This window comes from Falco peregrinus, chromosome Z, assembly GCF_023634155.1.
Source record: "Falco peregrinus isolate bFalPer1 chromosome Z, bFalPer1.pri, whole genome shotgun sequence".
Classification (NCBI taxonomy): domain Eukaryota; kingdom Metazoa; phylum Chordata; class Aves; order Falconiformes; family Falconidae; genus Falco; species Falco peregrinus.
Genome location: NC_073739.1, coordinates 41,557,375 through 41,582,936, shown reverse-complemented (window position 1 = coordinate 41,582,936; position 25,562 = coordinate 41,557,375). Strand labels below are relative to the sequence as shown.

Here is a 25,562-nt window from a genome sequence, read left to right as displayed (position 1 = left end):
CATTATAATATTTTTTTTTCGTATCATTGATTATTCCTGAACACACATTCTAAGAGCCAGATAGACTTTTAGTGGCTGTATTTCTCTTTTGCATACATCCACATTAAATACACTGGTTCCCACCATCTGCAAAGATATTATAGCAGTCATATACATTCATTCATACTGGGAAAAGGTGAGTAAACAAAAACAAGTAAGAAAACAAAACCAAAAAAAGCTCTGGAAAAAAGAAAAGAAATGGGAAGCAAACAACTGCCAGCGAGGAAGGGTAATGCATGGTTATGTTGTACCATCTCATCCTGTGTTCCAGGATTGCTCCACAGTGATTGCATCATAGAATACAGGAGCCTAATCAAAAGCACCATGTGATCAATATTACTGGAAATCACTATTAAGATTTCAAGTAAGCATGCATATAAACATTCCCTTAAAAGCTTCTCTGGAACTGTATGCAATTTCTGTCAAAAGTATAAAAGATGAACAGCTTAAATATTAGCAGTGTGCTAACAAAATAAGATCCTGTATATTTTGATCACTTCTCTTACTCTTACTCTCCAAGAAGTAATTCAGGAAGAAAACTCTGTTCACAACAGAACTCCTATAACAGAATTGTCAAACTCAGAAGCAAATATTTCTCCTCAAAAGTTGTACCTCATTCTAATCTTCACCGTAAGATTTGCTGCATATTTCATTGGTGTACTTACTTATAGTAACAAATATCTGTCCCGACACGAGTCCAACATGGTCGAGAATTTAATGCTTCTTGAACAGAATACATGAGGGGCTGCATGCCTTAAAGAAAAAAATGCATCTCACTTTAATGCTTAACATTAAACATCAAGGTCATAGCAGGAACGGACCACATCAACACTTAGATGGAAGTCTCCAAACTACCTACACTCATTTACTCACTATCACAGTGTATTTTCATGAATGCCTGGGTATTGTACACTCTTCTAACCAGCTGACAAAAAATTCTTCCCCCTCTCCTCTCATTATGTCCCTGTTTTCAGAAAATAACAAATTAAATAAAAAATAAAGAAATCAGACCTACAGAAGACCAAAATGAAATGCTCATGAAAGCTGTAGTTAGTGTGAATGTTAAACTACAAGAAGTCTTGGGTCCTACTTCACCCAACTCACCATTACAAAAAGGCTTCAAAGAGAATACAAAAAATTGGTAACTATCATCTATTCACCTGGATAGGTAACTGAGGTTTCAGGAAAATTGATTTTCTTTTTCAAACAGTAACTCTTTAAAGTTGGTAATTTTTTGAAAGTATACTTAAATTGAACATATAATATGATATTACAGTAGAAAATAATACATATTAATTGAACATTAGTTACTGGTTAGATAATTAGACAAAGACATTGACCAATTCAGGCAGCATACTTAAATAAACCCCAAAAGTAACTGTCGGGAAAGTATATGCAATATATGAATGAATATCTGAAGTAACCGATGAAGATTAGTAGATAAACTAAAAGCATCTTATTATTGGTCAAACTACCTGGTATTCTTGGTTTTATCCATGTGAATTGTACAATTATGAAAAAGAAGAGTACAATGCTACTCTGCCCCAAGAGTTTGTGGTTGGCAGGGAGAGGGGAGCTTCTCCTTCTTCTTAAAGGACAAATTTCAGAAAATCCCACAGGAAAAAAAAATAATCTCACCAAACAAATGATATTAAGCTAAATGACACACACCCCATCCCACCCCCAGAAAAGTGGAAGAAAGGCATATTCAGTAAGCCAGTACTTTTGGATGAGATACATGCAGCAGGCACCACTTGCTGGAGACCAAAAGGTGGCCTATGAAGTCCAGCATTTCAAAGGAGACTTACTTTTCCTTCTCAAATAATGTGTCTCTCTTCCCACCAGCATGACAAAACTGTTTGAGAATCTCTGCTTACTTTCACATCTGAAAATATACCTCTATTCAGAAAGCGATTAATGGTGACAGCTATCATTCTTCTTGCACGTGTGTGGATCAACAGGGTTTGGTGTTGTCCTCCCAAAATGGTCGGAAGACAAATTTTAGCTGCAGCCACCAGTAAATTTCTTCTGCTTTGGCCTCACTTACAACAAAATGTCATTTCAAAAACTGAGAGCCAATGTTTTAAGACACTCCTTTTCTTATTAACTGAAACTTGTCAAAACATTTCTAGTAATGATACTAAAAAGGAATCTGATCTGATAACATGAATATAATACTGATCCCAGGACAGAGGGAATGAAACAGCTGAGCTGTCGAGTACAGATATTTTTCTATGTATTTCTTCTTAAAGGACAGGAAACGTATCTTACCATAGTTAAACTGACTGTTTGACTTTTCACAGTTGATGATGTTAAATCGGTAACCAATGCCAGTTTTCATTCCACTGACTTCAAAGTAAAACCATTGATGATAATGATTGCTATTTATATCCGAGTTCAAAATTAGATCATACTCGTTTCTAAAGATTAACAAAAACAAATCAATCTTTTTTTTTATGAAGCAGAAATAGAAGGCCTTAAGTGTGAAAAGAAGAGTTGAAATATCTCACTTTCTGATCTGAATAACTTTGCGCAGGTTTCCAGATTCAAATTTGGAATTAAACTTCAAAACATCTGCTTCTTCTGGTACTGAACAACTATGAGTAGAAAAAGAAAAGGGACTAAAATGAGTAAACAAACTTCACCAAAACAAATCCATTACATTTATTTTAGCCTTCACTTGCTAATTCAGAAATTATTTTGAACCTTCCTCTAAACACAGCCTGCGTAGCAGAAAACACCTCAGATGAAACTTCCGTTGAAGTCTGACATAATAGTACTGCTTTAAATATTACAAATCGTATCACAGACAAAGTAGAATAGGCTTAGGGTATTTGCTGAATATTGCTTTCAGAAGGGTGAAAACTTACCTCAAGTTATCAAGGTCATACACAACTCTGTCTATAATGTCATTTTGATGAATCAGTCTTTCAATATCTTGAGAGATTTTTGTCCTAAAATAAAAAGCAGAGTTTTCACTTAAATTGTTGCATACTGTTTCCAATTACAAAAGAGGAACGACCCCATACAACAATGAAAACTGACAAAGTTCACATGAAGACAGTGGGACAGATTTTTATAGAGCCCTCAGCCTCATCCTCACTTATGTGCACAAACTGTAAGTGTATGTAGGTTTAAATATCTGCATTGACAGCTGACCGAGTCTAGTATTTCTATATGAGGGAACTGAGTTTTCAAGCACACAACCCACAGGGGTTTATCTTTAGGAAAAAAATGCACTACTTCATACTTTATAGTAGAAGCAGGAATTACTCAAACATAATGCTTTAATCCAGGACAGCACTTGGTAAGTCATTAGGAACTTAACAGGAGTCCTACCATAGTTAAAATTAAAGGCTTTTAGAGAGTAGGTCATATAGTGAGCGTATTAGTGCATTAGCTTTTCATTTTGGAGCTCTAGATTCACTCATTGACTAGGTATCAAATAAGAATGAATTTGGTGATGCCAGCCAAATGTTAGGTGTATATTTATCCAGATCATAAAACCATTGCATAAATGGCAGTATCTAGGTCCTGGTCTGGAAAACTAAGAATGCATTGCAGTTCAAGAATGGAATCTAGTTGCACAGCTGTGTGAAAAAACTTGCACAGCACCTGCAGTAAGTAGAAAACGAGGCAGATTAACAACAAACATTACAGGAACAGAGCTGTAAATTATACTCAGGTTGGAAATTCTCCATTTAATTAAAGTAAATATTGTTAACAAACAAGAAAAAGAAGGGAAGTGCACAATTCTAGCACCTCTTATTAAACTAAAACTAACTGGAAAAGAAAACAACTTACAAGTCCCATGTATTAACAAAATTGTAAAGAGGCTGACTCATCACAATCCATCTGATCAAGTTCAGCTCACGGCAGAACTACAGATTTTAGATCTTGCACAACTTCTCAGATCTCAGTACGCCTCAGCTCTAAGGGGTCATAATACTTCCTACCATCACAGCACTTTTGTTAAGACAAAATCCATTCATGAATGCCAGGCATTCAAATACCACAGTAATAACCAATGTAGAGAAAAGGAAGGAAGAAATCCTATTCAAGATGCACACAAAAAGGAAAAGTAGAAGTGGACATTTTCAGGTTCTGAAAAACTTAAAGAGAAAAGGGAAGCTATTTTGAGATAATTCAATGAAAAAATATAAACCCAACACTGCTGATGTGGAGCTCTGTGTTTATAGATTAGTCCTTCGTGGAGCCTGAACCACCTGATGATCACTTCTAAGTGTCACATGATTAAAAAACACTAAAGGGATTAGAAAATACTAGAGTACAGCAAAAAATAACCCAAAATCTTAAGAAATGGAAAAAAGTAGGAATTTAAACCCAAAGTTATCTGGTATTGAATTATATAATAATTTTCTTCCCTAAAAGGTAGAAGAATATAAAAAACTTCATTTTTTTTGTAAATGTAAATGAAAAAGTAAAAGCACTCCACAGCACAAATACAAAAATATTGCATCTGCTAGCGTATTACAAGACTAAAATTCACACCCAAAATCCCCACATTGCATTTGTCTAATAAAAGTAAAAAGAACATCCCACCTCAGCCCGCAAAAATGTTTTCTTAAATTACACGGCTGAATTAAGGCACCCATCTGTTTTCTAAAGGAGAGTTGGCTGACAAGCTATAACTAGCTGCTTACATTAAGGAAAAAATAAATCCTACCAAATGTCAAAAGAGTTTGGTCAGTTTTGTAGAACACTTAAAAGTTTCTCCATGTCCCCTACCAAACTCATTTTTCCCACCTTCATATAAACAATAAGGTCCTAAAAAGAATAAGCCCTTTTTAAACAGATTCCCGTATCAGAAATTTGTCACATTGCAGTAACAAGACTGAGTAATATGTAGAAAACCGAACTCTTAGAACAGTGCACCTTTAAAAGGTGATGCAGAATTTTTGAGTCGTTTAGCAGTATTATCTGATATTTCATTCTTGTTTCACACGAGACCTAAAAAAGTTACTTTCAACATAAAAAATACAATAAAAATAAAGCATTTTAAAGTAAAAAGAAAATATACTCTAGAATTACTTTCACAGTTTAGAAATCAGCTTTATGTATACCCACACAAGTAGGTCTGCTGGTTAAAAATCAGGGTTAATACAGTGCTCTATATTTAAGCAGAACGAGCATCGAAATGGCAAATTTCAATCTGACTTCACTCAATTTTACTTAGGAAAATCAGAACTATTAAGTACTACAAAAACATACATGAAGATCTGCAAGATTTTCTGAAAATGTAGTTCTTAGGTGATTTTTGACACAAGAATATCTACCTTCTAAATCAGCTGAATTATCTAAAAAATAAGTTTACAGGGAAGATTAATTATTCACCTTCAACACCAAACTGTGTTTTCTAGTAACAGTTTATTCATTATGTCATTAATGTTTCAACACTTGGTCATTTCACTAGAAAGATCACTTTTTTACATGTGAAACTGCTAAAGGATTTTAATTGCATAACCTAAAGACACCTAATCTCTTTATAATTTTAATAACTAAATGTGAAGAATCTCAAGAAACTGATTAAAGTGTAAAGCTGGAAGCTTTCAATCTAGTAACTGGGCAAGGGGCAAGGTCTTGTACCTACTATTGCATGTTCTGTTAACATGCTCATTTACATTTATAGTAACTTACTATGCGTATGAGCCAGCTGCTCATACTGTCTCTGCAATTATTCTTGAGTCACATCACTCTTCATCATCATCTAATATCTCTCAATGAAGAAATAAATGGGCATGTTGGTTTTCATTGGTTTATTTTTCATTCTGTGTTTATTGTGTGTCATTCTGCAGGACATAACACAAGCTGCATCCTCAGCATTCGTTGCCTCTAAATTCTGTTATACTGCAAACACTAAACCCTAACACTTCAGTGTACAAATTTCTTAATTTTTCCCACTACATTTTCCTGAAAAGTAGCTTTTTTTTAGCACAGCAAAGAGAAGAGCTGAAATAACTTTAAACTGTCCTATCTTTGCTAAGACCTGAAGGGAGCATTCAGGTAGTGGTTTTTTGTTTGTTGGGGTTTTTGTAAAGTTTTTTTGTTTGTTTTACAAACTGCAAAATTTAGATGGGAGGTGGTGGAAAGGAAGAAAGGGAGACTATAAATTCAACATATAATTTAGAAACTATATTACAGATTCAGATTGTGCTCTTCATTATGGCTCTGCATTGATCAGTGCCTATTCACCTACCTCCACACTGCTCTTCACTGAAAATAGTTTTAGATCTCAAAGTAAACATTGCTTATGTGTCTGTTAACCTTACCTTAAATGTTGTTTCTCAAGGGAATGAAAACAACAACAAAGAAGTAGTGTTGTAACTCACCTCTGTACTCCGTATGGCCTTTCCAGAACAGGCTCCTTAAATGGGGGTGGAATGTGGCCAAAATAATCTGGATAGGCGACTTCTGAATATTCAAGAATAGACTTCGTGGTTTTTACCATTTCAATATAAAGGTCACAGTCATGAACTGGTGATACATCAGAAACTTCAAGCACAACTTGCTCCCCTGATGAACTAGATCTGGAATCCTCCTCCTCGGAATCTACTCCAGTACAACAGAGTTTTCCCAGCTGGACAGGTGATCCTTCAAAAAGGCTACTTCCACAGGGTGAAACATGTTCGCAAGGTTTACTACAAGCAAGTGAAGTAAGGCTAGTTTTGCTTTCCTTCTTTATTACACAACCTGTACCATAATACTGATCATTTTTTGCACTGTTCTGCAGACTGATTCTGTCCAAGCCTCTCACAATTTCTTGGCTTAGACACTGGCATGATGGAAACACATTTCTTTGATCATTTTGCTGATGTAAACTACTGTCTTTGATGCTGTCTTTCTTTGGTAGTTCCAGAAAGACTGGCCTTCTATTGTATTCCTCTGTCAATAAAGGATTGCTTTCCTTCAAAGTAACTCCTTTCATTGACTGGTTTGCTTCAGCAGAGTGCTCCTCTCCTGCTGTGGGAACAACAATAGGTCCGCTCAGATTCACATCAGGTACAAAAGGCTTTGGTTCCTTGGAAACTAAGTCACATTCCTTAAAAAATAAGAGAAAAAATAATAAAAATATTTATTTTTTAAAAAAGTAATCCATTCCTAATGTTCCATTTATATCAGAAAACTTTCTATTTCATTGTTCCTGATACGTTTTGCAATACTGCAAAACGAGTTTAATTGAAGACAAGTTACTATGTTTTAAACTTAAATAAGCATAGCAATGAAGTTTCAGCTTTTACAAGAAGGTAGTGTCAAAGCAATAAACAAGTAGTTCATGAGTAACAAATTATCAAGTCAACATGATTCTCCAGATATTTTAACCATCTACTTTAAAAAAAGTGCACAGCATTTAAGGAAATATGTAATATAAAGGAATCTTTGTCAGAAATTTTATGTCCTTTCTTACTATTTTACTTTCTACTGTGCAATAATCAGACACCAGAAAACAGTTTTCCTTTTTATCTACCCACAATCTTTTGTGAGTCAGGTTAAAGTAACCCATCTGGATATATTTATTTAACTAACCATAACATTTAAATAAATAACTCACTCTAAGCACTCTCATACATAGCTGTAGAACTGCAGACTCTCATATTCTGGCTAGAGGAACCATCCACCCAGAAAAGAATGTCAAAGTGTATTCCAGAGTCAGCCTGTCATGACAAAGAACGCCCTAGCAGTCATATACTTTACCTGAAAGTTTTCTGAAAGTTCTGGGAAAAATTGCTCATACATTTTCAGTTCTTCTATGGGTCTTCCCAATTCCTGTCTAGGTTTCAATTTATTAATATCAGTCTCAATATCATCATTCTGAAAAAACACCAGGAAAAGTTAATCAATCTTGCATCCAGAATTAATGAACTTCTAAAACAGTTACATTCACCTTTTACTTCTGACACAGCCATGCTTTAAAAGCTGAATATCACTAATTCAAAATTAGCTTAAGTGCACCTTTCATCATGAAAGTTTAAGCAGCAGTTTTATTAGTATGCCAAAGCCTACGGTTCAACAGAAAGATCACAAACATCTCAATTTTCTTGCTGTCATCCATGTGTATTATGCAGAGACATCAGACCATACTTTACATGAGATCTGTGCACTGCACTATTGCAACTAGAAATGTGCAAGACTTCATCTGACTGCAGTGATAAAGGAATAACCACTTCTATGGAAGATACTCACTTCCTCAGGGCTCATGAGAGCCTTGAATAAAATGTGTCATTCTAGTCCATGGACAGACAAATCAAATGCCTCCTAAACGTATGTAACATAAAAACAGAGAATAAGGCAGTTCTGACCAAATGATGTCTTTTCATGTCCTGACTGGCTGCTGGAGAGCAGAACAAAATCTTCCAAAAATGATACAACAGTGAAAGGTCTGACTTCTTACCTCTACAGCTGGCTCAACTTCAAAGTTACCTTACTGAAACACTGACCTACTCAATCCCCGTCCAGAATGTTGGAAAAAGTTAAGAGCAGCTCCTGCATACTGAGCAGCTTAGGTGGGAAGAGCAGGTTGAGGGAAACACAAGTTGGGAACAGAACACTGCTAACAGAGTTTGAAGTTCTGTTCTACCATACTCCAAAAATATCAAGTGTGAAGCAAACATTTTTTAAATGTTTTAAATTAAAAAAAAAAAAAATAATCTTGAAGTAATCTGAACAACAAAGGTTGATATTTTCAACCAGCACCCACCTTTCATAAGTTTCATGAGCTGTTTTGATTTTAGAAATTGCACTGAAAACCTCTCAAAGTCCTTTTAACACTTAAAACATATGGCTGTACACAGGATTCAAGCAACGTAAGAAAATAAAAAAAGTTATGCCTGATTTTTGCTTGTTAATTGTGTCTCACACCAACCTTAAAATGTTGGTCCTTGTCATCATCATTTTCGGTTTCAACTTCTGATTCTGTTTCAGCATCATCATTATCATCACTTTCATCTACTACGTCATCCACTATGACACAAAAAAGTTTTGTAAGGCAGATTATACATTTAATCCAAGAAATATGCTCAAAAGAAAATTCTAAATTCTGGGTTTATTTTCTTTTTTACTTATCACCTGAAAAAAATGTGAAAACCAACTAGCAAACACCAATTACTACTACAAGATTTACAAAACAAAATGCTTGTTTCACAATACTGCAGACTCATTTCCATCCAGTTTTAAGTCAAAACAAAGATCTCCGGTTTAAACAAAGCAAAACAAACAAAAAACACCCCAACACCTCCACCACCTCAAAAAACACCCCCAGCAAGACAGCAGATGGCCCTTAGAAATACTTTACAACGTGGATGTGCCAAGAACATCTTGGGATGGCTTGTGGTTAGCACAAAATGAGAGCTCTGACACCTTTTCCCAAAGTAAGTAATCAAGACCACATTAATAAAAAAAATTATGAGTTCTCGGCAGCTTTTAGTTATGCCAGCCAGTATTGACCTGGTACCAGTGAACAGCGGAACAAAGTACCCTCTTCACTGTTTTTGTCTTGCTTAAATGGCGCCTAATTAAAAAAAAAAAAAAAGTCATAAATGTATCTCCAACTGCTTAGCATGCACAGATGTGGAACTAAATTTTATCCCCAAAAATACAGCAAGATGTTATTTTTTAGACATGTGGAACTATTTGGACATTAATGACTACTTTCCACCTGAGCTAGAGATGCAGTATGCTGAAGGGTGCAGGACTTCCTCTGTTTTTAACAAAGAAAAAAAGGGGAAGCAAATTAATTGTTTACACATGACTAACAAGAATTGGGCTAACTCCTTAATATGTGGAAGTTGGCATAAACCAGTTATTCTGGCAGATGTTCTACTTATTCGTGGCAAATTTGATCATTTTCTAGATATTTCAGGCAGTTTGAGTGCTGGGGTTTTTTTGGTATATTTTCTGAAAGACTCTTTTCCACACAGGAAACTTGCTGATTGTCCGTAAAAGGCTCGCTCAGAGGTTTACAAATTATACTGGTTTTCTGCTGTGTTCAGAATGATTACATTTATTGCTTTTACAAAACCAACTATACAAGAAACTCAGAGCTTTACCCACCCCAGCATTCTACTTATTCTTCTAATACAGAAGTTTTTCCTTTAAAAGAAAATCCTATGTGTCCTATTTCCTCAGGTTTTTCACTTTTTTAAAAGATCACAGACCTACTTAAGAAAACAAAATTTCAGTGGTCTACTTCAACAGTACAGGAAGTTTCTAAATAGGTAATATGGAGTACCAAAGATACTGTATTAAGCAGAGTTTTAATTTCTGTGGCTTTTGGAACACACTCTAAATGTGTTTTCTACTTTGAACACAAAACATAAACAAACGCTGAACTCCTGAGTCTGAACTATATGAACCCAAAAAAAAGCGCTATCTTTTTTCAAACTATGATCACATTGTCTTTCAGAAGATATTGTGAATAAGAAGATATTAAGAAGTCTGACTTTGCCTCTTCATTTTAAGAGTAACTCTCTGACAGCAACTTCATCAGTTGCTTACCCAGGTACCAAGCTGTTTCACCCTATCTGAAAATGCATTAAACATTAATAATTCAAAAATAATGAAAGGTTTTCACAGTGGGATGAACCTATCTCCTACAAAGCACCAAACAAACCCTTTGCAGACAAGTGTTGCCTATGAGACTGCAATGGTCCAAGAAAGCAGCTCTACTTTTCTCACCATGTAAATGAAGGAATAACCACAGTAATTTAAAAAACAGTGCTTCAAATGGCACATGTTAATCTAAATTCACTACATCCAGTTTATCAGAGTAACAGAAAGAAAACAAGGAATATACACTCCTGTAAAACAGGATGTGCACTAAATTTCACATAAGGGAATGTATATGGTACGAGAGTTATAAAGACAGCCCATTTAGTTTGTAGATTAATACGTATAACTTATGTTTTACACTTCAGACTTTAACAAACATCACATTTTAGCTCCCGTTTTATTTTTCATTTCATACCTCAGAAATATAACCACATACATAAGGACAAAATTTTCATCAGTTAAAACTTCACATTAGAAATTGATGTGCTACACTAACAGTCACAGGTCCTCTGCTAGCTGAGAAGAGTCTCAGTGTCCAAGTTTTAGCAGAGAACACAAATAACTGCAATTGATTCCACCTACATAAAGCAATGTTAGACATACTCAAAGATAAAATACAACATTACCATACCATCAGGAGGCAAACTGTACAGCTGAGCCACAGGACCACTGGCAGGAATAACTGGGAGTTGGAAATGGAAAGCACTTTTAATAGTTGGTAAAGGAAGACGATTTTTAGGAAAACATTTTCTCATTATTAGGCTGGATGTGTTGACAAGGGGATCAAGAGTTCTTACAGCAAGGCACTCCTATTAACAGGAAAATAATGAAGACAAAAGTATCTCTCAAACTAATAGTCAAACTCCATTTCTTTTACCAATTTCTAGGATTCACTAGTAGCAAAATATTTTGTTTACAATAAATTTTATTAATGTCTCCTTTGAAGGCCAGAATAATTTCTACCAACTCAAGTTCACTTTGTTTAAAAACCCCATACTTCAGAATGAAAAGATTTCTCCCCCAACCTGTTTTTTTAAACTAAGGTCAACAGCCCCTCCCAGAGATAGTCACAGCCAAATAATAGCAAATACTAATTTAATTCTGTACTCTTTCATTCTGCTTCAGTCAAGTACAGAAAATAATCCTTACCCCCATAATCAGGAATGACCATGAATTTCATAAAAGAACTATGACAAACTGGGGGTCAGGATCTGTTTTTAAAGCTAAAGAGGCAAAACCAACAACAGAAAAAAACCCCAAACAAAAAAAAGAACGACTACTGAGATAAACTTACTTGTGAAGTGTTGTAAAGAATTTTCATCCCATTGGCATCAATGAATGCTTTTCTTCCCAGTTTGATGTTTGTAACACTTTTAATGCACTGTAAAACTCCTTTACGTATCAGCATGTATCTGTGTCGACTATCATGACGATGCCAGTCAACATAAATTGTTAAAAGCACCTGCACATATCCTCGGTCTACTGCTCTCCTGGCATTTGTTTCTTTATTAAAAGTTGGGAAAAAAAATTAAGAATTGCCCAATTACTTAAATATTATTTTCAAATCAACATTAAAATTATTCTTTTTACCCAAGTAGCTGAATCATTTCATTTAAAGCAGTTTTTAGCCACACTTAACAGAGTTCTACATCATCCTGAACAGAAATGGCTCAATAACTGAGGCCAGGAGCCTTCACTTCATTCTTCGGAATAACATTGCATGTAATTTTCATGGTTTACAGAAGAACAGTGTATGTTACACCTAAAGGTAATTGTAAGATACAGTTAGCTAGCAAATTTAAAAAAAAAAAAGTGTTTATATAAAGCATATCTATATCTAGCCACACACACTGTGTAGACATGAGATCTGAAACAAACTTCTTACCACTCGTAATCTGTACAGTTTTGCAACAACTATCACTCAAATTTGATAAATTCAAAATATATACCCCAAATACTGCATGATCAGTATGACAACTGGACTCTACATACCACAGATTAGTGTTTTTATGAAAAGTTTCACTTCAATATAGTGTAGGAAGCTACAATGTCAAAACCCCTAATGACTGGATAAGACGTCTCAAAATAAATGTGCAAGCCCTCCTGTTTTAAAGACACATCTTTTCAAAATTTATTTTTTTCCCCAGCATTAAAGTTTAACTGCCAATTTACAAAACTGAATACTGACAAGAATACAAAAATACTTGTTTCCCTAAATTTCCCCAAACAGAAATTCCAAAATTAGCAAATACAGAAATTTGTAAGACCAAGGTATCACACTAATCGAACATGAGAAAACTCAGCACTTGTAATAATTGGTACAGAAGTTTCCTGTCATCTGCCTGAAATGTTTTTCTGCAAATCTAATCACACCTCAGTTCTCATCCAACTCCACTAAAACTATCAGGGATGCTGTAGATTTTATGCAGCTCTTTGGAGAGAATGTTTTTAACTCCTTGTCAGTTACAATCCTGGTGCAAAGTCTGCAAATATGACATTTGTCAGGGCACACTGCTGCTGGCCCAGCCAGCCAGTGTCTGGGAACAAGACCACACGTTTTTTTACACTTGTTTTCAATTCATGAGCATCACTGACAAGTTTGTCTTTAAGACATAATACCTAATTATTCATAAAGGTTCCTGAAGAAACCCTGTATTTTCCCTTGCCATCCAACAGATATTTTCAGATACGTATATAAAGAAGATGCCCAGGAGTTAAACTATAAATACCCATTGCTGGAGGGCTGAGGTGAGTGTAAAAGGCTATTTCTCCACCTTGGATCCAGATCAGTTCTGCAAAAGCAGTGCAGCCTTTCTGTTGCATAACTGAAGAGACAGTAACTAATTTTTAAACATCTATACACTCCACACAAATATTAAAGCACTAGAGACTGCAGGTAAAACTGTAGCCTCACTTCTACATTTCCTATTCTTGATTTTGATTTGGGCACAGACTTAATATTAAAGTTTTACATACATATACACACACATATATCTCTCTCAACTAAAGAGTTTCTTGCAGTCAAGCACTTACTTGATTTTAGCAATGCAGCAAGCGTGTCTAATGCAACCCTGTCAACATAACAAGAAAAGTCAAAACAGCAACTACCAGTAAATTTAATCTACAACACTGTAAAGCCATACAAAATATTTACTACTAACAGATCTATTTAGCATCCATCCTCATGTTTTCCTGGTTGCACTGTATCACAGACTTTGCTTTTAAAATTTGATTTTACTAAAATACCACGCACCGCTGCTACATCTGAAGCCTGATGGTGAAATTTAAAAGTATCAATGCAATGGCTATACAAACTTTCAGTGTTTGCAAAAGAACACCATTAAATGACCATGCAATGTTTATGAACCACACCCAATGGATGAGATACCTCTGAAACCCATGTTTTATGTTAGCAGCAACAAGTACTGCCACAAAGGAAAGGATACGATTTTAGAAAACTGTAGGTCAAAACTGGCAGTGCATGAATATGTTGAGAAGTAACTTTCATCAAGCTGTACTATAATACAAGATTATCATTGTAAAATTTTTTTGTACACAAATATCTTGTCTCAATTAACTCAAGTTCTACAACTAGAAAATGTATATACTTATTTTTACCCTCTTTGTAAAGATAGACTTCATGCATCTGATCTTAGACCATAAACAAGGGTATCATGATTACCCCACATCATGGGATAGTAAGTTCATATCTAATTTTAGCTGGTGCTTAAAGGGGCAGGGCTTTTTTTTAAAAGATACTCCAGCGACCACAAATACCAGATTAGATAACACTATTTTTTTTTGACTGAAATTAGAATATGAACTATACAAGATCATTATTTTGCTAACTGGATGAAAAATTCAGTTTTCCACAGGTATGTGCTTCAAAAAGGTAGTAGTGTATAAAGAAAGGGCTATGTCCAGTTAGATCCACTTGTCTATTTTAAACTGAATTGACTTTTAAAAAAAATATTAAAAAAAAAAAGAAAAATACAAGGGTGCCAGGGGTGGAATCATAACTCACTACTTTGAGGTATGCAGTGAATGTGTTTTTTAAAACACAATAGCCCACTACACAGATATTGCTGGTGCTTCCTAGTCTATGTGTTATGTTTTTGCTCTAAGAGTCTATAATTGCTTTGAAGTAAAACAGAAAGGAAATTAAATTACAAAATAAAATAGAAAATGTCACTCTGAAAACACAAAGGAGGTGCGGGAGCTAACTCAACAAATTGAAAAATGATGGGATTGTCTTAATCTGCTTGTCCTGATTTGGGGATAATCATTGCATAGTTTCTATGCAGGAATATTAGAGGCAAAAAATAACATTTATATTCTTTTACCAGCACTGTAACTAGACATTCAAACAGTTTGTGTTAGTCTACTGGGTAAAATTAAACTGTCAGATCTGTGCTTCTCCTTCCCAACTCCCTTCACTTTAACTTTCAAGTATAAATTACATTTGATTTCTCCAATATTAGTTTTCATTTACAAGTAAGTTTTGAAGTGTATCTAAGATTTTCCCACACACTATATTAAAGAGACCTTACTTACTTCAAAAGGCTAGTGTTCTTTTTACTAAAAGGGCCAATGATCTTAAACATCAGTTCTACTACTCCATTCTTTCCCAAGGATACTGCATTTACAGCTGGAAGAGTGAAACACAATCCATTTTAAGATAATGTAATAAGAAAGTCAAAAGGAAAAAAAAACCCAATACACTCAAACTAAAATCCATGTGAGTTAATTCTGAAGTACAGAATTAAGATAACTTTGTGCTTCAAGACATACAACGACAAGCAAACAGTACTCTGCATGTATTTAGTGTGATAATCCAATCCTGATACAACTTGGAAAAGAAGAAAAAAAAAATATTACTTTACAACTAAAATCATGTACTACTTCAATGCATGCTTCTGCTCTGTTATTAATATACATAAAAAGAATTTTCTGGAAAAAAAATAATCTCAGTTTATCAAGACAGCAGGGTTTCTAGAATTTCAAGACTGACAAGTTCTATGATTTGCTATTATTACCCTTCAGTATTAGGACAGACAGGTATGTCCACCAGGATTTGAAAGCCATGCGTTCCCTGTGAAATTTAGAAATACCAATTGGTACAAGCTTTCCTGAGCGATGTTATGCATATAAGTTCTCAAAAAAAATTATTTATTTGGAAGGGAATAAATAAAAAGAAATTATTCTAAGACCTATGTTCAAGAAAAGCACACTGGACGTACATATGGCTGAAGCCCAATGCCCACCGAAAATACAAACTGCTGAAACAGGCACAGAAATTCAATTCCCAACTGAGTTTAGCAGTATGCACTCCTAACAAAGCAGGGAGAGAGCAACTAAGAATTGACTTAAACATAATGAATGGTGTTATTAGTGTAGAGTTCAGTTCTTGAACCCAAGTTGCAATTTCATCATCATTAGCAGCAACATTACACCACCAGAATCTAAGAATTCTGGTAGTAACTGTACACAAACTTTAAATAGTACTACCCATCAGAACATAATGAACCACTACTTTTTCTGTTTATAGGGAGCGGGAAATACAGAAAGACAGCATTGATCTAGGCAGAATCCAAATCAGAGATTAGTTTGATTCCCCATTTTCAGGATGATGAGTTTTTAGCTAAGCTATTTAACTATCTATATTAAACTCTTCCATTTAGAAGCATTTTTACCTATTATCAGACAGCTCAATAGAAATAAAGCTTCCACATCATAAAAGCATTGGGACTTCATGAAAAGCAGATCCTCATGTGAATGTCCTGAAAACAATCTTACAGATCATCAAATCAGTTCTCTTGGAGGAATGTCGTTATGTTTGCAATTTGTCCCACCTGTTTATGAGGTTTAATTGCCATTTTGAGCTCAAAGGAAAAACTGAAGAGCACCTAACTGCAAGTAGTGATACAGCAAGAACCACTCTATTTTCAATAGCTTCCTACTGCCTGCCCAACAATGAATTAGGCTCTTGTAGAAGAGTATTAGTCCAAGAGTAGGGCACTTCAACATAAGGCATAAGGGAAATGTTAAACAAATCAACAAAATATTTCCCGTGTGAACCAATTTTAAAGTAGCAATCAAGAATGAAATAATAACACACAAAATGTATAATAAAAAGAATAAATTTTTAATATAAAGTGCCTTTTGCAAACACAATACTAGCATTTCTGGTTTAGATCTTAAAGCATCAGCATTCATGCAAATTAGATGACTCAAAATTCCACACATTCAACAACACTGCTTAACTCCCCTCAACTGTCTCTCTCTATATATACACACACAGAGAACAAAAACCAAAGATACACAAGTACATACATACTTCACAGCTTCTACTAGAATTTAAGTAATTTGACACTATAAAAAGCAAATTCCCATTTTAAAAATAATTATTTTAAACTTCTAACGTTAAACAAGCCCTTAGATATGATATTTTAACCGTATCCAGGTACAAAAAATTATATCACATGGGAAAGAAAATAATTATCTGCAATACTTACAGTTGGTTGAATAAACTCTTAATACTTGAAGACATGGCAGAATTAGCCTGTGGTTCTGCAAATTCTGCTTCACTAAATTCAATGATATGTTTAGGGCACCATTAATTCTTGCTTTCATGCCAATCTTTTTGTCTGACATCAAAAAAATACAGGATCAATCACACTAATTTTGAAACTATTATCAAAAAATACAAGTTAAATGAACTGTGAATTCCTTCTACTGATAATGTAAACTCTGCTCATCTATTTTTCACCATTCTTTCCTGCCTTCTATTTTACTCCTCCTCTTGTTCTCCTCTACCAATTCTGAATAAGTGGATGCTTATACAATAATAGAAAGATGCTTACACAGTAACAGAAAGATTTTTTTTTCTTGAGTTTCAATTATAAAACTGTAAAGTATTAAGCCATGTTACTTAAGTCTATCATTATCACCTTTTGGACCAATTTTTGCAAGAAGAGTATGAAGAAGCACCATTAATTCTTCATTTGGTGGAGTGTCTTTGCTGGCAGTCAAAAGCAGCTGCAATAAGATCTGTGTCCCTCCTTTAGTGACTAAGATGCTTGCTCTCCGACCACCACCTAGAAATTAACACTCAACATGTATCTCTGAAGCCAAAGAACAATTAAACATCTAAGTTACAGTTACCATAAAGTCTTTAGCACAGCAATATTTTCTGCATATATGACTGCACTATGCAAGAACATGCTGGACTTAGACTTACAGCAAAATAAATTATTTGTGTGTGATTATTTGAAAGGTGACTTCAGTCTATGTCATTTGGCATGTAAGTCAGCTTTAGCAAACGTCACAAACAAAAACAACCAGAAAGCAAGCACACACAAAACAACCCCAAAATTCTGCAGAAAAATACAGGAGTAAAATCACAAATTATTCCTTAATGAAAACTTACCAACTGAGACTACCTCAATGAGAATATTCAGTATATTTAGAATTGTTTGAAGATCTTTTGTATTCTGCAGTACAAATAACAGATATTTTTTGTTTAACGTAGAAGTTTACTGTGGTTTAGATACTTAAAAGCTCAGAGAAAGTGCCACCCCTCAGTCAAACAGAACTTAAGATGTAACCACCCACCTAACCATCCCACTATGCAGCCTGAATTAACCACAAAACCAATTAAAATCAGGTTGTAGTATGTCATATAATTAGAAGTGATAGCTGACAATTTCTTAGAATATTTTAAAAAAGGGGAGATGAATTCTTAAGTTCCATATCTAGTCGTTACACTCCCACACAAGTTTTGGAGTCTAGCTGAGATAACAACATATTTAATAACATGAAGCCTAATGATGAAATGAAAACTTGCTATGTACCCATAACCACACAGATTAGAAGGTTTTACCTCTAAGGTTGACAGGATAACTTCTATTCCAGTGGAGCCCTTAGATGTCATCTCCTTCCTGGTTTTTTCTGCCAGTGGGAAAAAGACCATTTTTCTTTTAATATACTAGCTTGCAGAAAAAAAATTGAAATTTTATCATATACAGATTGATCAGAAAATCCACACTGCAAATAATCAAACCTACTAAAACCTGCATATATGTATATCAAACTAAGTAAAAGTCTTAAGTTACTTTAACACTCACTTTTCCTTTCACTTGTTCAACAATCTTGTCATGCCCTATGTAAAGAAAAAAGTCTATAGAAAGGGTCTCTTCCAGATACTTCTGCTTCTCATATATATTTACGCACATATGTATCTACTGTGAGTTTTTACTTACATTATAGTTGTCTGACAATACAAAATACACTACGTAACCAATACTGTACCAGATAGCATTAAACATGGATTTAAACAGGTGCATTCAAGAAACAGTGCCAAAAACAGAGGGATAATCACGTTCGTCAAACAGAAACAAAAAAAATCCAGCAAGGAAGAAGTACAAGAAGGAAGGCTCAAAAGGAAAACTACTAAAACCACAAAACTGAGGTATTTACCTTGACTCTGAACGAGATGAAGGATCTTTGAGGTAATATATCTGGCATTGTCTGCTTCTCCTAATACAGAGTCCAAATTGATCTTCTCCAGCTGTGACAGCAGAGACATTGTCCGAGAACTGGTAGACACACTACAAGAAAGATTTTTTACATCTGAATCAGAGGAAAAAAAACCCCAAAATATAACAACAGAAATCCCATGTCTTAGTAAGGGAAGTGACTAATTCACCTTCATATTTTATCTTGATTGGAAAACAGTCTTAATTCTTCTTAATTCTTGCAGATTTACAGATTTTGCCAACCCTGCATTGCAGCAGACTAATTATATATAACACCATCTTCAAGAGCAACTGTGAACAGGGAAATTGGATGCAGCTAATAACATCCAGATAGAGGTACAAATGCTGCTTATCTATGTCAGAGTAATTTATACTTAATATAGTTTATGTTAAGTGCCAGGATACTGTATCAAACCTGCCACTCAAGGAAAAACTGGCTACAAACAGCGCAAAGACTTGTCTTACAGGCTGGTGTTTCAGAAGTGGAAGAAAAGATGATCATTCATGAGGGGAACAAACTAGCACCCACCAGCTGAAGAAAAAGAACACTATTTTGAAGAAAAAACTTCCGAAGGTGCCCAGAGCTACCATCAGAATTTGGGTTCATTTTGAACACAAGGGTATTTTGGCCTGACATCATAAAATTGCCTTTAAAAGTATTCTAATGTAAGTAACAATTTCAAAACAGGAATTCATATAGATAGGTAGATTATAAAGAAAGAACGTAAATATTTATAGTATTCAAAATACAGTCAGTCTAGAAATCATTTCATTTGCTCTCCAGTTTTAAATCATAACAACTACTTAGAATAATTCGGAGATTCACATTCCCACATGAAAGTGATTTTTAGACCAATGTTTAACATTTGAATTATAGTCACATAATTAACTAGAGGAAATTATGATTTCCAATGATTAGCTACCTTGAATTTTCACTAGCATTAAGAGTCCTCCAATAATCAACAATAATTCATTTTACACACATACTGTTCTATCTGAAAAAAAATTAAAGTATATAAAGTTTGCTTTATAAATACTGTCACTTGTTTATAACAATGAGGAATTATTAGTCTTTTATTTGCATGTTACATCTGTGAAAACGTTTCACACACAGTTAACTCTACTAAAATAATTAAATTAGATGTGGACAAAAATGTTAAAACCAAGGAAAAAAGGTAGCTGACAGCAAAGGTTGCACTGTACTTTGCTGAAAGCAAATTGATATAACAGGTGCTGACAAAACCATTTCCACCACTTTCACTTTTCTACACTGATTTCTAAATGTGAAGCATAACCAAAAAAATTTCAGATTACAGATGATACTTACACAAGCTGTTAACACCAGTAATAAGAAATTATTACACTAATTCTAGCGTTTAAATCAAAACAATGTTATGTTGTATATTGCCTTCTCAGTTATATGTTAGACTTTGATTTAGAAGTATTTTTTGATCTAAAATAGATCTGTCTTGGTTGCTGAAATACTACTTTCTTTGTATGAGTAAAGCATAATCCTGTCAATCCTTTCTCATCATCCAAAACCAGGTTGAGTAGTATAAAGCCGTTATTATTTGCATAAGTTTTGTTTTGTTTATTCCTACCCCTCCATTTATCCACTGAACTTGAAATACTCCAAAATAAACCCAAGATTTTAATGAAATCCATAAGCTCTGTTGATCTGGTACACAAACTGACAAACTTCCAAAGGATGTTATCTGATGTTTATTTTCACCAGCTTCACAATCAAAACAAGTAAGAGTCCAGCCATCCCACATCTAAGCCAATGTGTAAGAGAACTACTGCTTTAATTTGTGTGTGTGTATATATAATTTCTACTGTGTTATATCATTGTTCTCACAATGAAATAAATGTAGCTTGAAAACTGGGAACAACCCAAGAAAGCAAAGATGACCCTTAGGAACAAACAAAACAAGAAAATGTAACTTTTTGTAAAGACAAAACTAACATTTCATTAACATTTCATTAAGGCATTAACATTTCAGAGAAAACCTGATTTTTTTACTGCTGTGGCCTGAAAAATTCAAACAACACTGGCACACAGAAGTAACATACATGTACAAAAAGTTAGCATCTAACGTAACCTCTCCATACTTAATAAAAGCTTTAAAAGGTTTAGGAAGGCTAAGTCATTCCCACTTACTGGGTGGTAGAACAGTTTAAGCCCTAAGATTCAGAGGTATAATCTCCTCCTGAGGCTGGAGTTTCTGTTAAGAGCAATAAGCACTCACTGTAGCAGTTAAAAACATATCTTTAGTAGGGTTTTAGGCTATCCATCTTGCAAGAAGTCTTCCAACAGAAATATAGCCAAATCAACTTCACATCTTCAGTATACCAAATAAAGTGCTCTTGAAAATAACACCAGCCCAGAGCCTATGCTGAAATATAAACTGAAGTCCTGATTTCCTTTTAGCTATGACCAAGTCTTCCTCTTAAAACAAGAATTGTACTTTTATTTATCAATATTCTACATTAATATACTTAGTGGTTATAATACTGTGACGGCTTCCAATGTCTACACTGTAAATCAAAAAGGCTGTAGGACAGGAGTTATGGCAGCCAGCCTGACCAGCTCTGTTCCTGTAGTCACACGGCTGTCACCACGCATTTGACCTAAGAACAAAATGGAAGCCCAATTTGCAATGGGACACTTTCTGATACTTGTAATACAAATACAAACGTTTTGACCAACAAATTATTCAGGATCCAAGCCTAGAAGATAGCTCTACAAAACAGAGAGGCACCATGAAATTTAATATTGTTAATCAACAGCAAGGTAAATGAAGGGCATGGTCAAAATGGCACCACAAAAACTGTGTCCTGTCAGAGACAGATTTCCTCTTCAGGCTGCTGACATTGCAGAACCTCACATGAATACCATTAACACTGCGGTCAGCCTTTCATATAAGACATATTTGCCTGCAATATGAAGAACCCTTCTTGTTAACAGATGAAACTTCCTTCACACTACCCATTCTAAAGCCTTCTCACAGAGCACTCCATAGTTACACAGAGTCTCTACTACCTTTAGTTATAAAAATTACAACTAAGAAGCACCAGAAGAAGTTTTATAAAATCATATAAACTATTCTTTTCAGAGTTGGATGAACACCATAGTGGCTCTTCGTGACAGGCATATGCCGAAACAGTCCTTAATGGCCTGCAAAAATGGTGAATTAATAATCAAAGGCAACTTCATTCTAACATTTTGTATCCTCTCCTTGGAAAGCTTTTCTTCCTGCAGTTTAACCTGTTTCTGGCTCTCCTCACTACAAATCCAACTGTCCTTTATCCATTCCAGCAGTATACCTCTCTTAGCATGCTACTACCTTGAACATATTTCCATCAAATATTCGTAACTATTTTCTACATTTCATAACAGTACTTTGAAATCATGTGGTCCTCCCATATTTTTGCAGATCTTTCCAGCTCCAAGTTGTCTGAAATTTTAACAAGAACTTCTCTTTCAGATCATTAGTCGAAGCTCAAAATATTTTCAGTCATTAACTGTAACCAGAAAGAAAGCACATCCATAAACAAACCATGCACCATTTCCTTCTGAAAGCTATCAAACACCACTGCTCTGGCACCCAGTCAGTGCTCAGCTCCAGAGCACCTAGATGGAGCACTTGCCTTAACTCCCTGATGGAAATCATAGGCAACGGTTATTTCAGTAAAGCTTTGACACCTATGCGGTATTTTAATGACACTTTCCTGCTCATGGGAGAGACCTGTTACTCTCTCACGCATGAAAAATCACAGGTATTTTCAAGAGCAACTCAAACCACTTTTGGCTGTTCACAGCCCCACTCATTTGCTTAGTTCTTCCAAAATCCTTCTGAGCAAAGAAGAGAAGATGGCTGATCTACAGCTACTCAGTTTCTGCTCCCTGACTCCTACAGACCCCCAAGTCCGCCATCTCTCTTTCACTACTTAACCCAAATCCCATGCATTTCTAAAGACAAACAACAACAACAATTATTATTATAATAATAATTATTATTATTATTGGATGGATTTAGACTTTGTTTAAACATCCTGAGGTGACGATTACCAGGCTTATCTGACCTGGTACACTGCGTATCTCCATAGGCAGGAATCCCTTTCTCCATCCTACGTTCAAATGCTGCAGCTCAGAACGCCCCTCGCACCATCATCTCATTTGCAGAAAGGAAGCAAGATGACAGCAAGGCTGTTAGTAACTGTTGCCAAAGCACAGAGTGATTTCCTCCTTCCCTGGTTAGGGAAGCTATGAGCAGATACGTAAGAAGCAACTGCCCAGACAGTGAGGAACAGAGGACTTCTGCGGTTCATGTTTGAAAGAACTCCCTCAGCAGTAACACATCTTCTCAAAGGAATTTCCCTCACTGCAGGGACATTTCTTTCAGTCTCACCAGCTCCTAAAAAGTTTAAGCATTCTTAGTCTCATCTGTGAATCTAGCACTTCTTCATAATCTCCATTACTCACTGCACACTACTTTCACTACACAAATGCTAAAACACATCATTGCACCTTTGTAAGTGAGAAAGATAACCCTAATGGCTGTCATGGCAGCTTATAAAAATTCAGCTACCTTAGAATAGCTTTCAGCTTGCAAGAAGCCTTCCAGAAGATAATAAATGAAGGGAGTCATCAGAAATCTTCCATTTCCCCACTGTACCTACTTCCTCTGAAACTGCTGTTTGCAGTCTGCCAGCACACTGATGTATCCAGGAGTGTCTTCTTCCCCCACAGCACACAAGTCTTCTGTGTTTTGGCATGTTACAGTGAGCCTTTAAAAAACTATTTTAAAGTAGGCAGGCTTCTCACGAGTTTGTTTTCACTCTATTCCAATGCAAACCATTTCCAAATTCTTTTCTTTCCTCAACCACCTCCACAGTTACCAAATAATCTTTAGAGAGTGGATGCTTCTGATTAGTTCACAGCTACCTCTGTACCATAATTTATTCATGACTTCATGAACAACTGTTTTGAATTGCAGGGATAGAAACTTTTATTAACTCAATAACTAAAGAAGAATAAATGGCACTTAAATAGCCACTCTGCAAAAATCCAATAGTCTTTGGGATAGCATAGTTTATGTACTAATTAGTGGTATTTCCAAGAATACCCATTGCTGAGAGTTTGGCTTTGTTTGCAATGCTTAAGGAACTAATATTCCATAAGTAGAAAAGGTAATAGTTTCTTTACTATATCTTTTGATCCATCACTCACACAAGCAGGAACAACCAATCTCTCATATTAAGCCGTCCCTTTCAAAGTCATGCTTTCTACAGGAAAGCATTTAATCTCAAATTTTAAAACCATCCCAAGAGACAAAATTAATCAACAGTAGAGCATGTCCTTCTTGTAAATTTATCCACTCATTTGGAAAATAATTAATACTTCACAGAACTAAGACTAAAGCCAAAACTTCCTGTTTTGCTGCCTTTAGATTTATTTTTTTAAATCTCATTAGACTGTTTGATTTAATAAGATAGCTTAACGGAAAACTAAGATTGAAAGTCTTTCAATAGTTTCTTGATGCTTAACAGACATGTTGGCTTCTATAGATAATCTCACAACCTTTTCAATTATTTGCTAAAACAAGTTATCATGAAAGTAACAGCCTTTCAACTCTTGAAATCTTCTGTAATCTCTAGTTTGTCCTAGCTGTGTGTTGGATTGCAGAACTACTGGAGAATGATAGACATCTTATGATAAATTCATGGCTTCTTATACAGTATTATAAAATTGTCCTTTAATTCTCTCAGTAGGAATCATTTTGTTTTGCCCATATTTGCATGAAATGATTAAATTAATTTTTTCAATGGAATGTAATGTATATTATATTTGAACATGTCTAACTAACTGAAAATTTTACATTTAAAAGTTGTTTCTTAAATGTGAAGCTACTTTATGCTAATCAGTGTTGACTGCCTTAGTGTTTCAGGACATGAAGTTACACACTCTTACTAGGGACTCATGATGTATATTTTATTTTATTTTTAAGACAAAGACTGCTCTTTCACAAATCTCAAATAGCTTGATGTTGAGACATCACTATAGTTTTAAATTTACCTTTTTTCAGATGATGTTTTTACTTTGTTCATATCGGAAACCTGATTCTTCAAATCACCATCTCTGATAACCTGGAAGATATTAAACAACTACAAATTATCAACATCTTTTGTTCTTTAATGATGAAAACTACCATCATATTGAATGTGTCTATGATAGAAATGTTAAATAAGTTAATTTGCATTGACTGCATTTCTCCACACTGTCACAAGCTCTTCTCTCTTCCAACTTCTAAAATAAACTGTCGCAATAAGTATGGAGTGTTATTCTGCTTTATAATTCAGCCCTACCAAGCTCTGAGTCTGATTATAATAAAACAGAAATTTGTATCAGTTACTTAA

General features: G+C 34.9%; 1 protein-coding gene across 13 annotated transcripts in view; it reads right to left on the bottom strand.

The window, feature by feature from the left end:
- AGTPBP1 (ATP/GTP binding carboxypeptidase 1) overlaps nucleotides 1-25,562 on the bottom strand; it is a 63,942-nt gene that overhangs the window by 27,872 nt on the left and 10,508 nt on the right. For 11 of the 13 annotated variants that reach the window (XR_001227146.3, XM_055790642.1, XM_055790640.1 and 8 more), the window contains 17 exons: nucleotides 25,222-25,292; nucleotides 19,084-19,214; nucleotides 18,488-18,555; nucleotides 18,035-18,098; nucleotides 17,556-17,702; nucleotides 17,121-17,252; nucleotides 15,160-15,253; nucleotides 13,639-13,676; nucleotides 11,900-12,108; nucleotides 11,237-11,414; nucleotides 8,921-9,018; nucleotides 7,753-7,869; nucleotides 6,390-7,099; nucleotides 2,910-2,993; nucleotides 2,550-2,636; nucleotides 2,311-2,459; nucleotides 705-792 (listed from right to left, as the gene is read on the bottom strand). Coding sequence is in view for 12 of the 13 variants with exons in the window: in XM_055790642.1 (XP_055646617.1) it covers nucleotides 705-792; nucleotides 2,311-2,459; nucleotides 2,550-2,636; nucleotides 2,910-2,993; nucleotides 6,390-7,099; nucleotides 7,753-7,869; nucleotides 8,921-9,018; nucleotides 11,237-11,414; nucleotides 11,900-12,108; nucleotides 13,639-13,676; nucleotides 15,160-15,253; nucleotides 17,121-17,252; nucleotides 17,556-17,702; nucleotides 18,035-18,098; nucleotides 18,488-18,555; nucleotides 19,084-19,214; nucleotides 25,222-25,253 (2,426 nt within the window). In the remaining variant the exon portion in view is untranslated. Of the gene's footprint in view, nucleotides 1-704; nucleotides 793-2,310; nucleotides 2,460-2,549; nucleotides 2,637-2,909; nucleotides 2,994-6,389; nucleotides 7,100-7,752; nucleotides 7,870-8,920; nucleotides 9,019-11,236; nucleotides 11,415-11,899; nucleotides 12,109-13,638; nucleotides 13,677-15,159; nucleotides 15,254-16,298; nucleotides 16,386-17,120; nucleotides 17,253-17,555; nucleotides 17,703-18,034; nucleotides 18,099-18,487; nucleotides 18,556-19,083; nucleotides 19,215-25,221; nucleotides 25,311-25,562 lie in introns of those variants that run through there. The other 2 variants (XM_027791330.2, XM_027791333.2) reach the window with 2 other exon arrangements.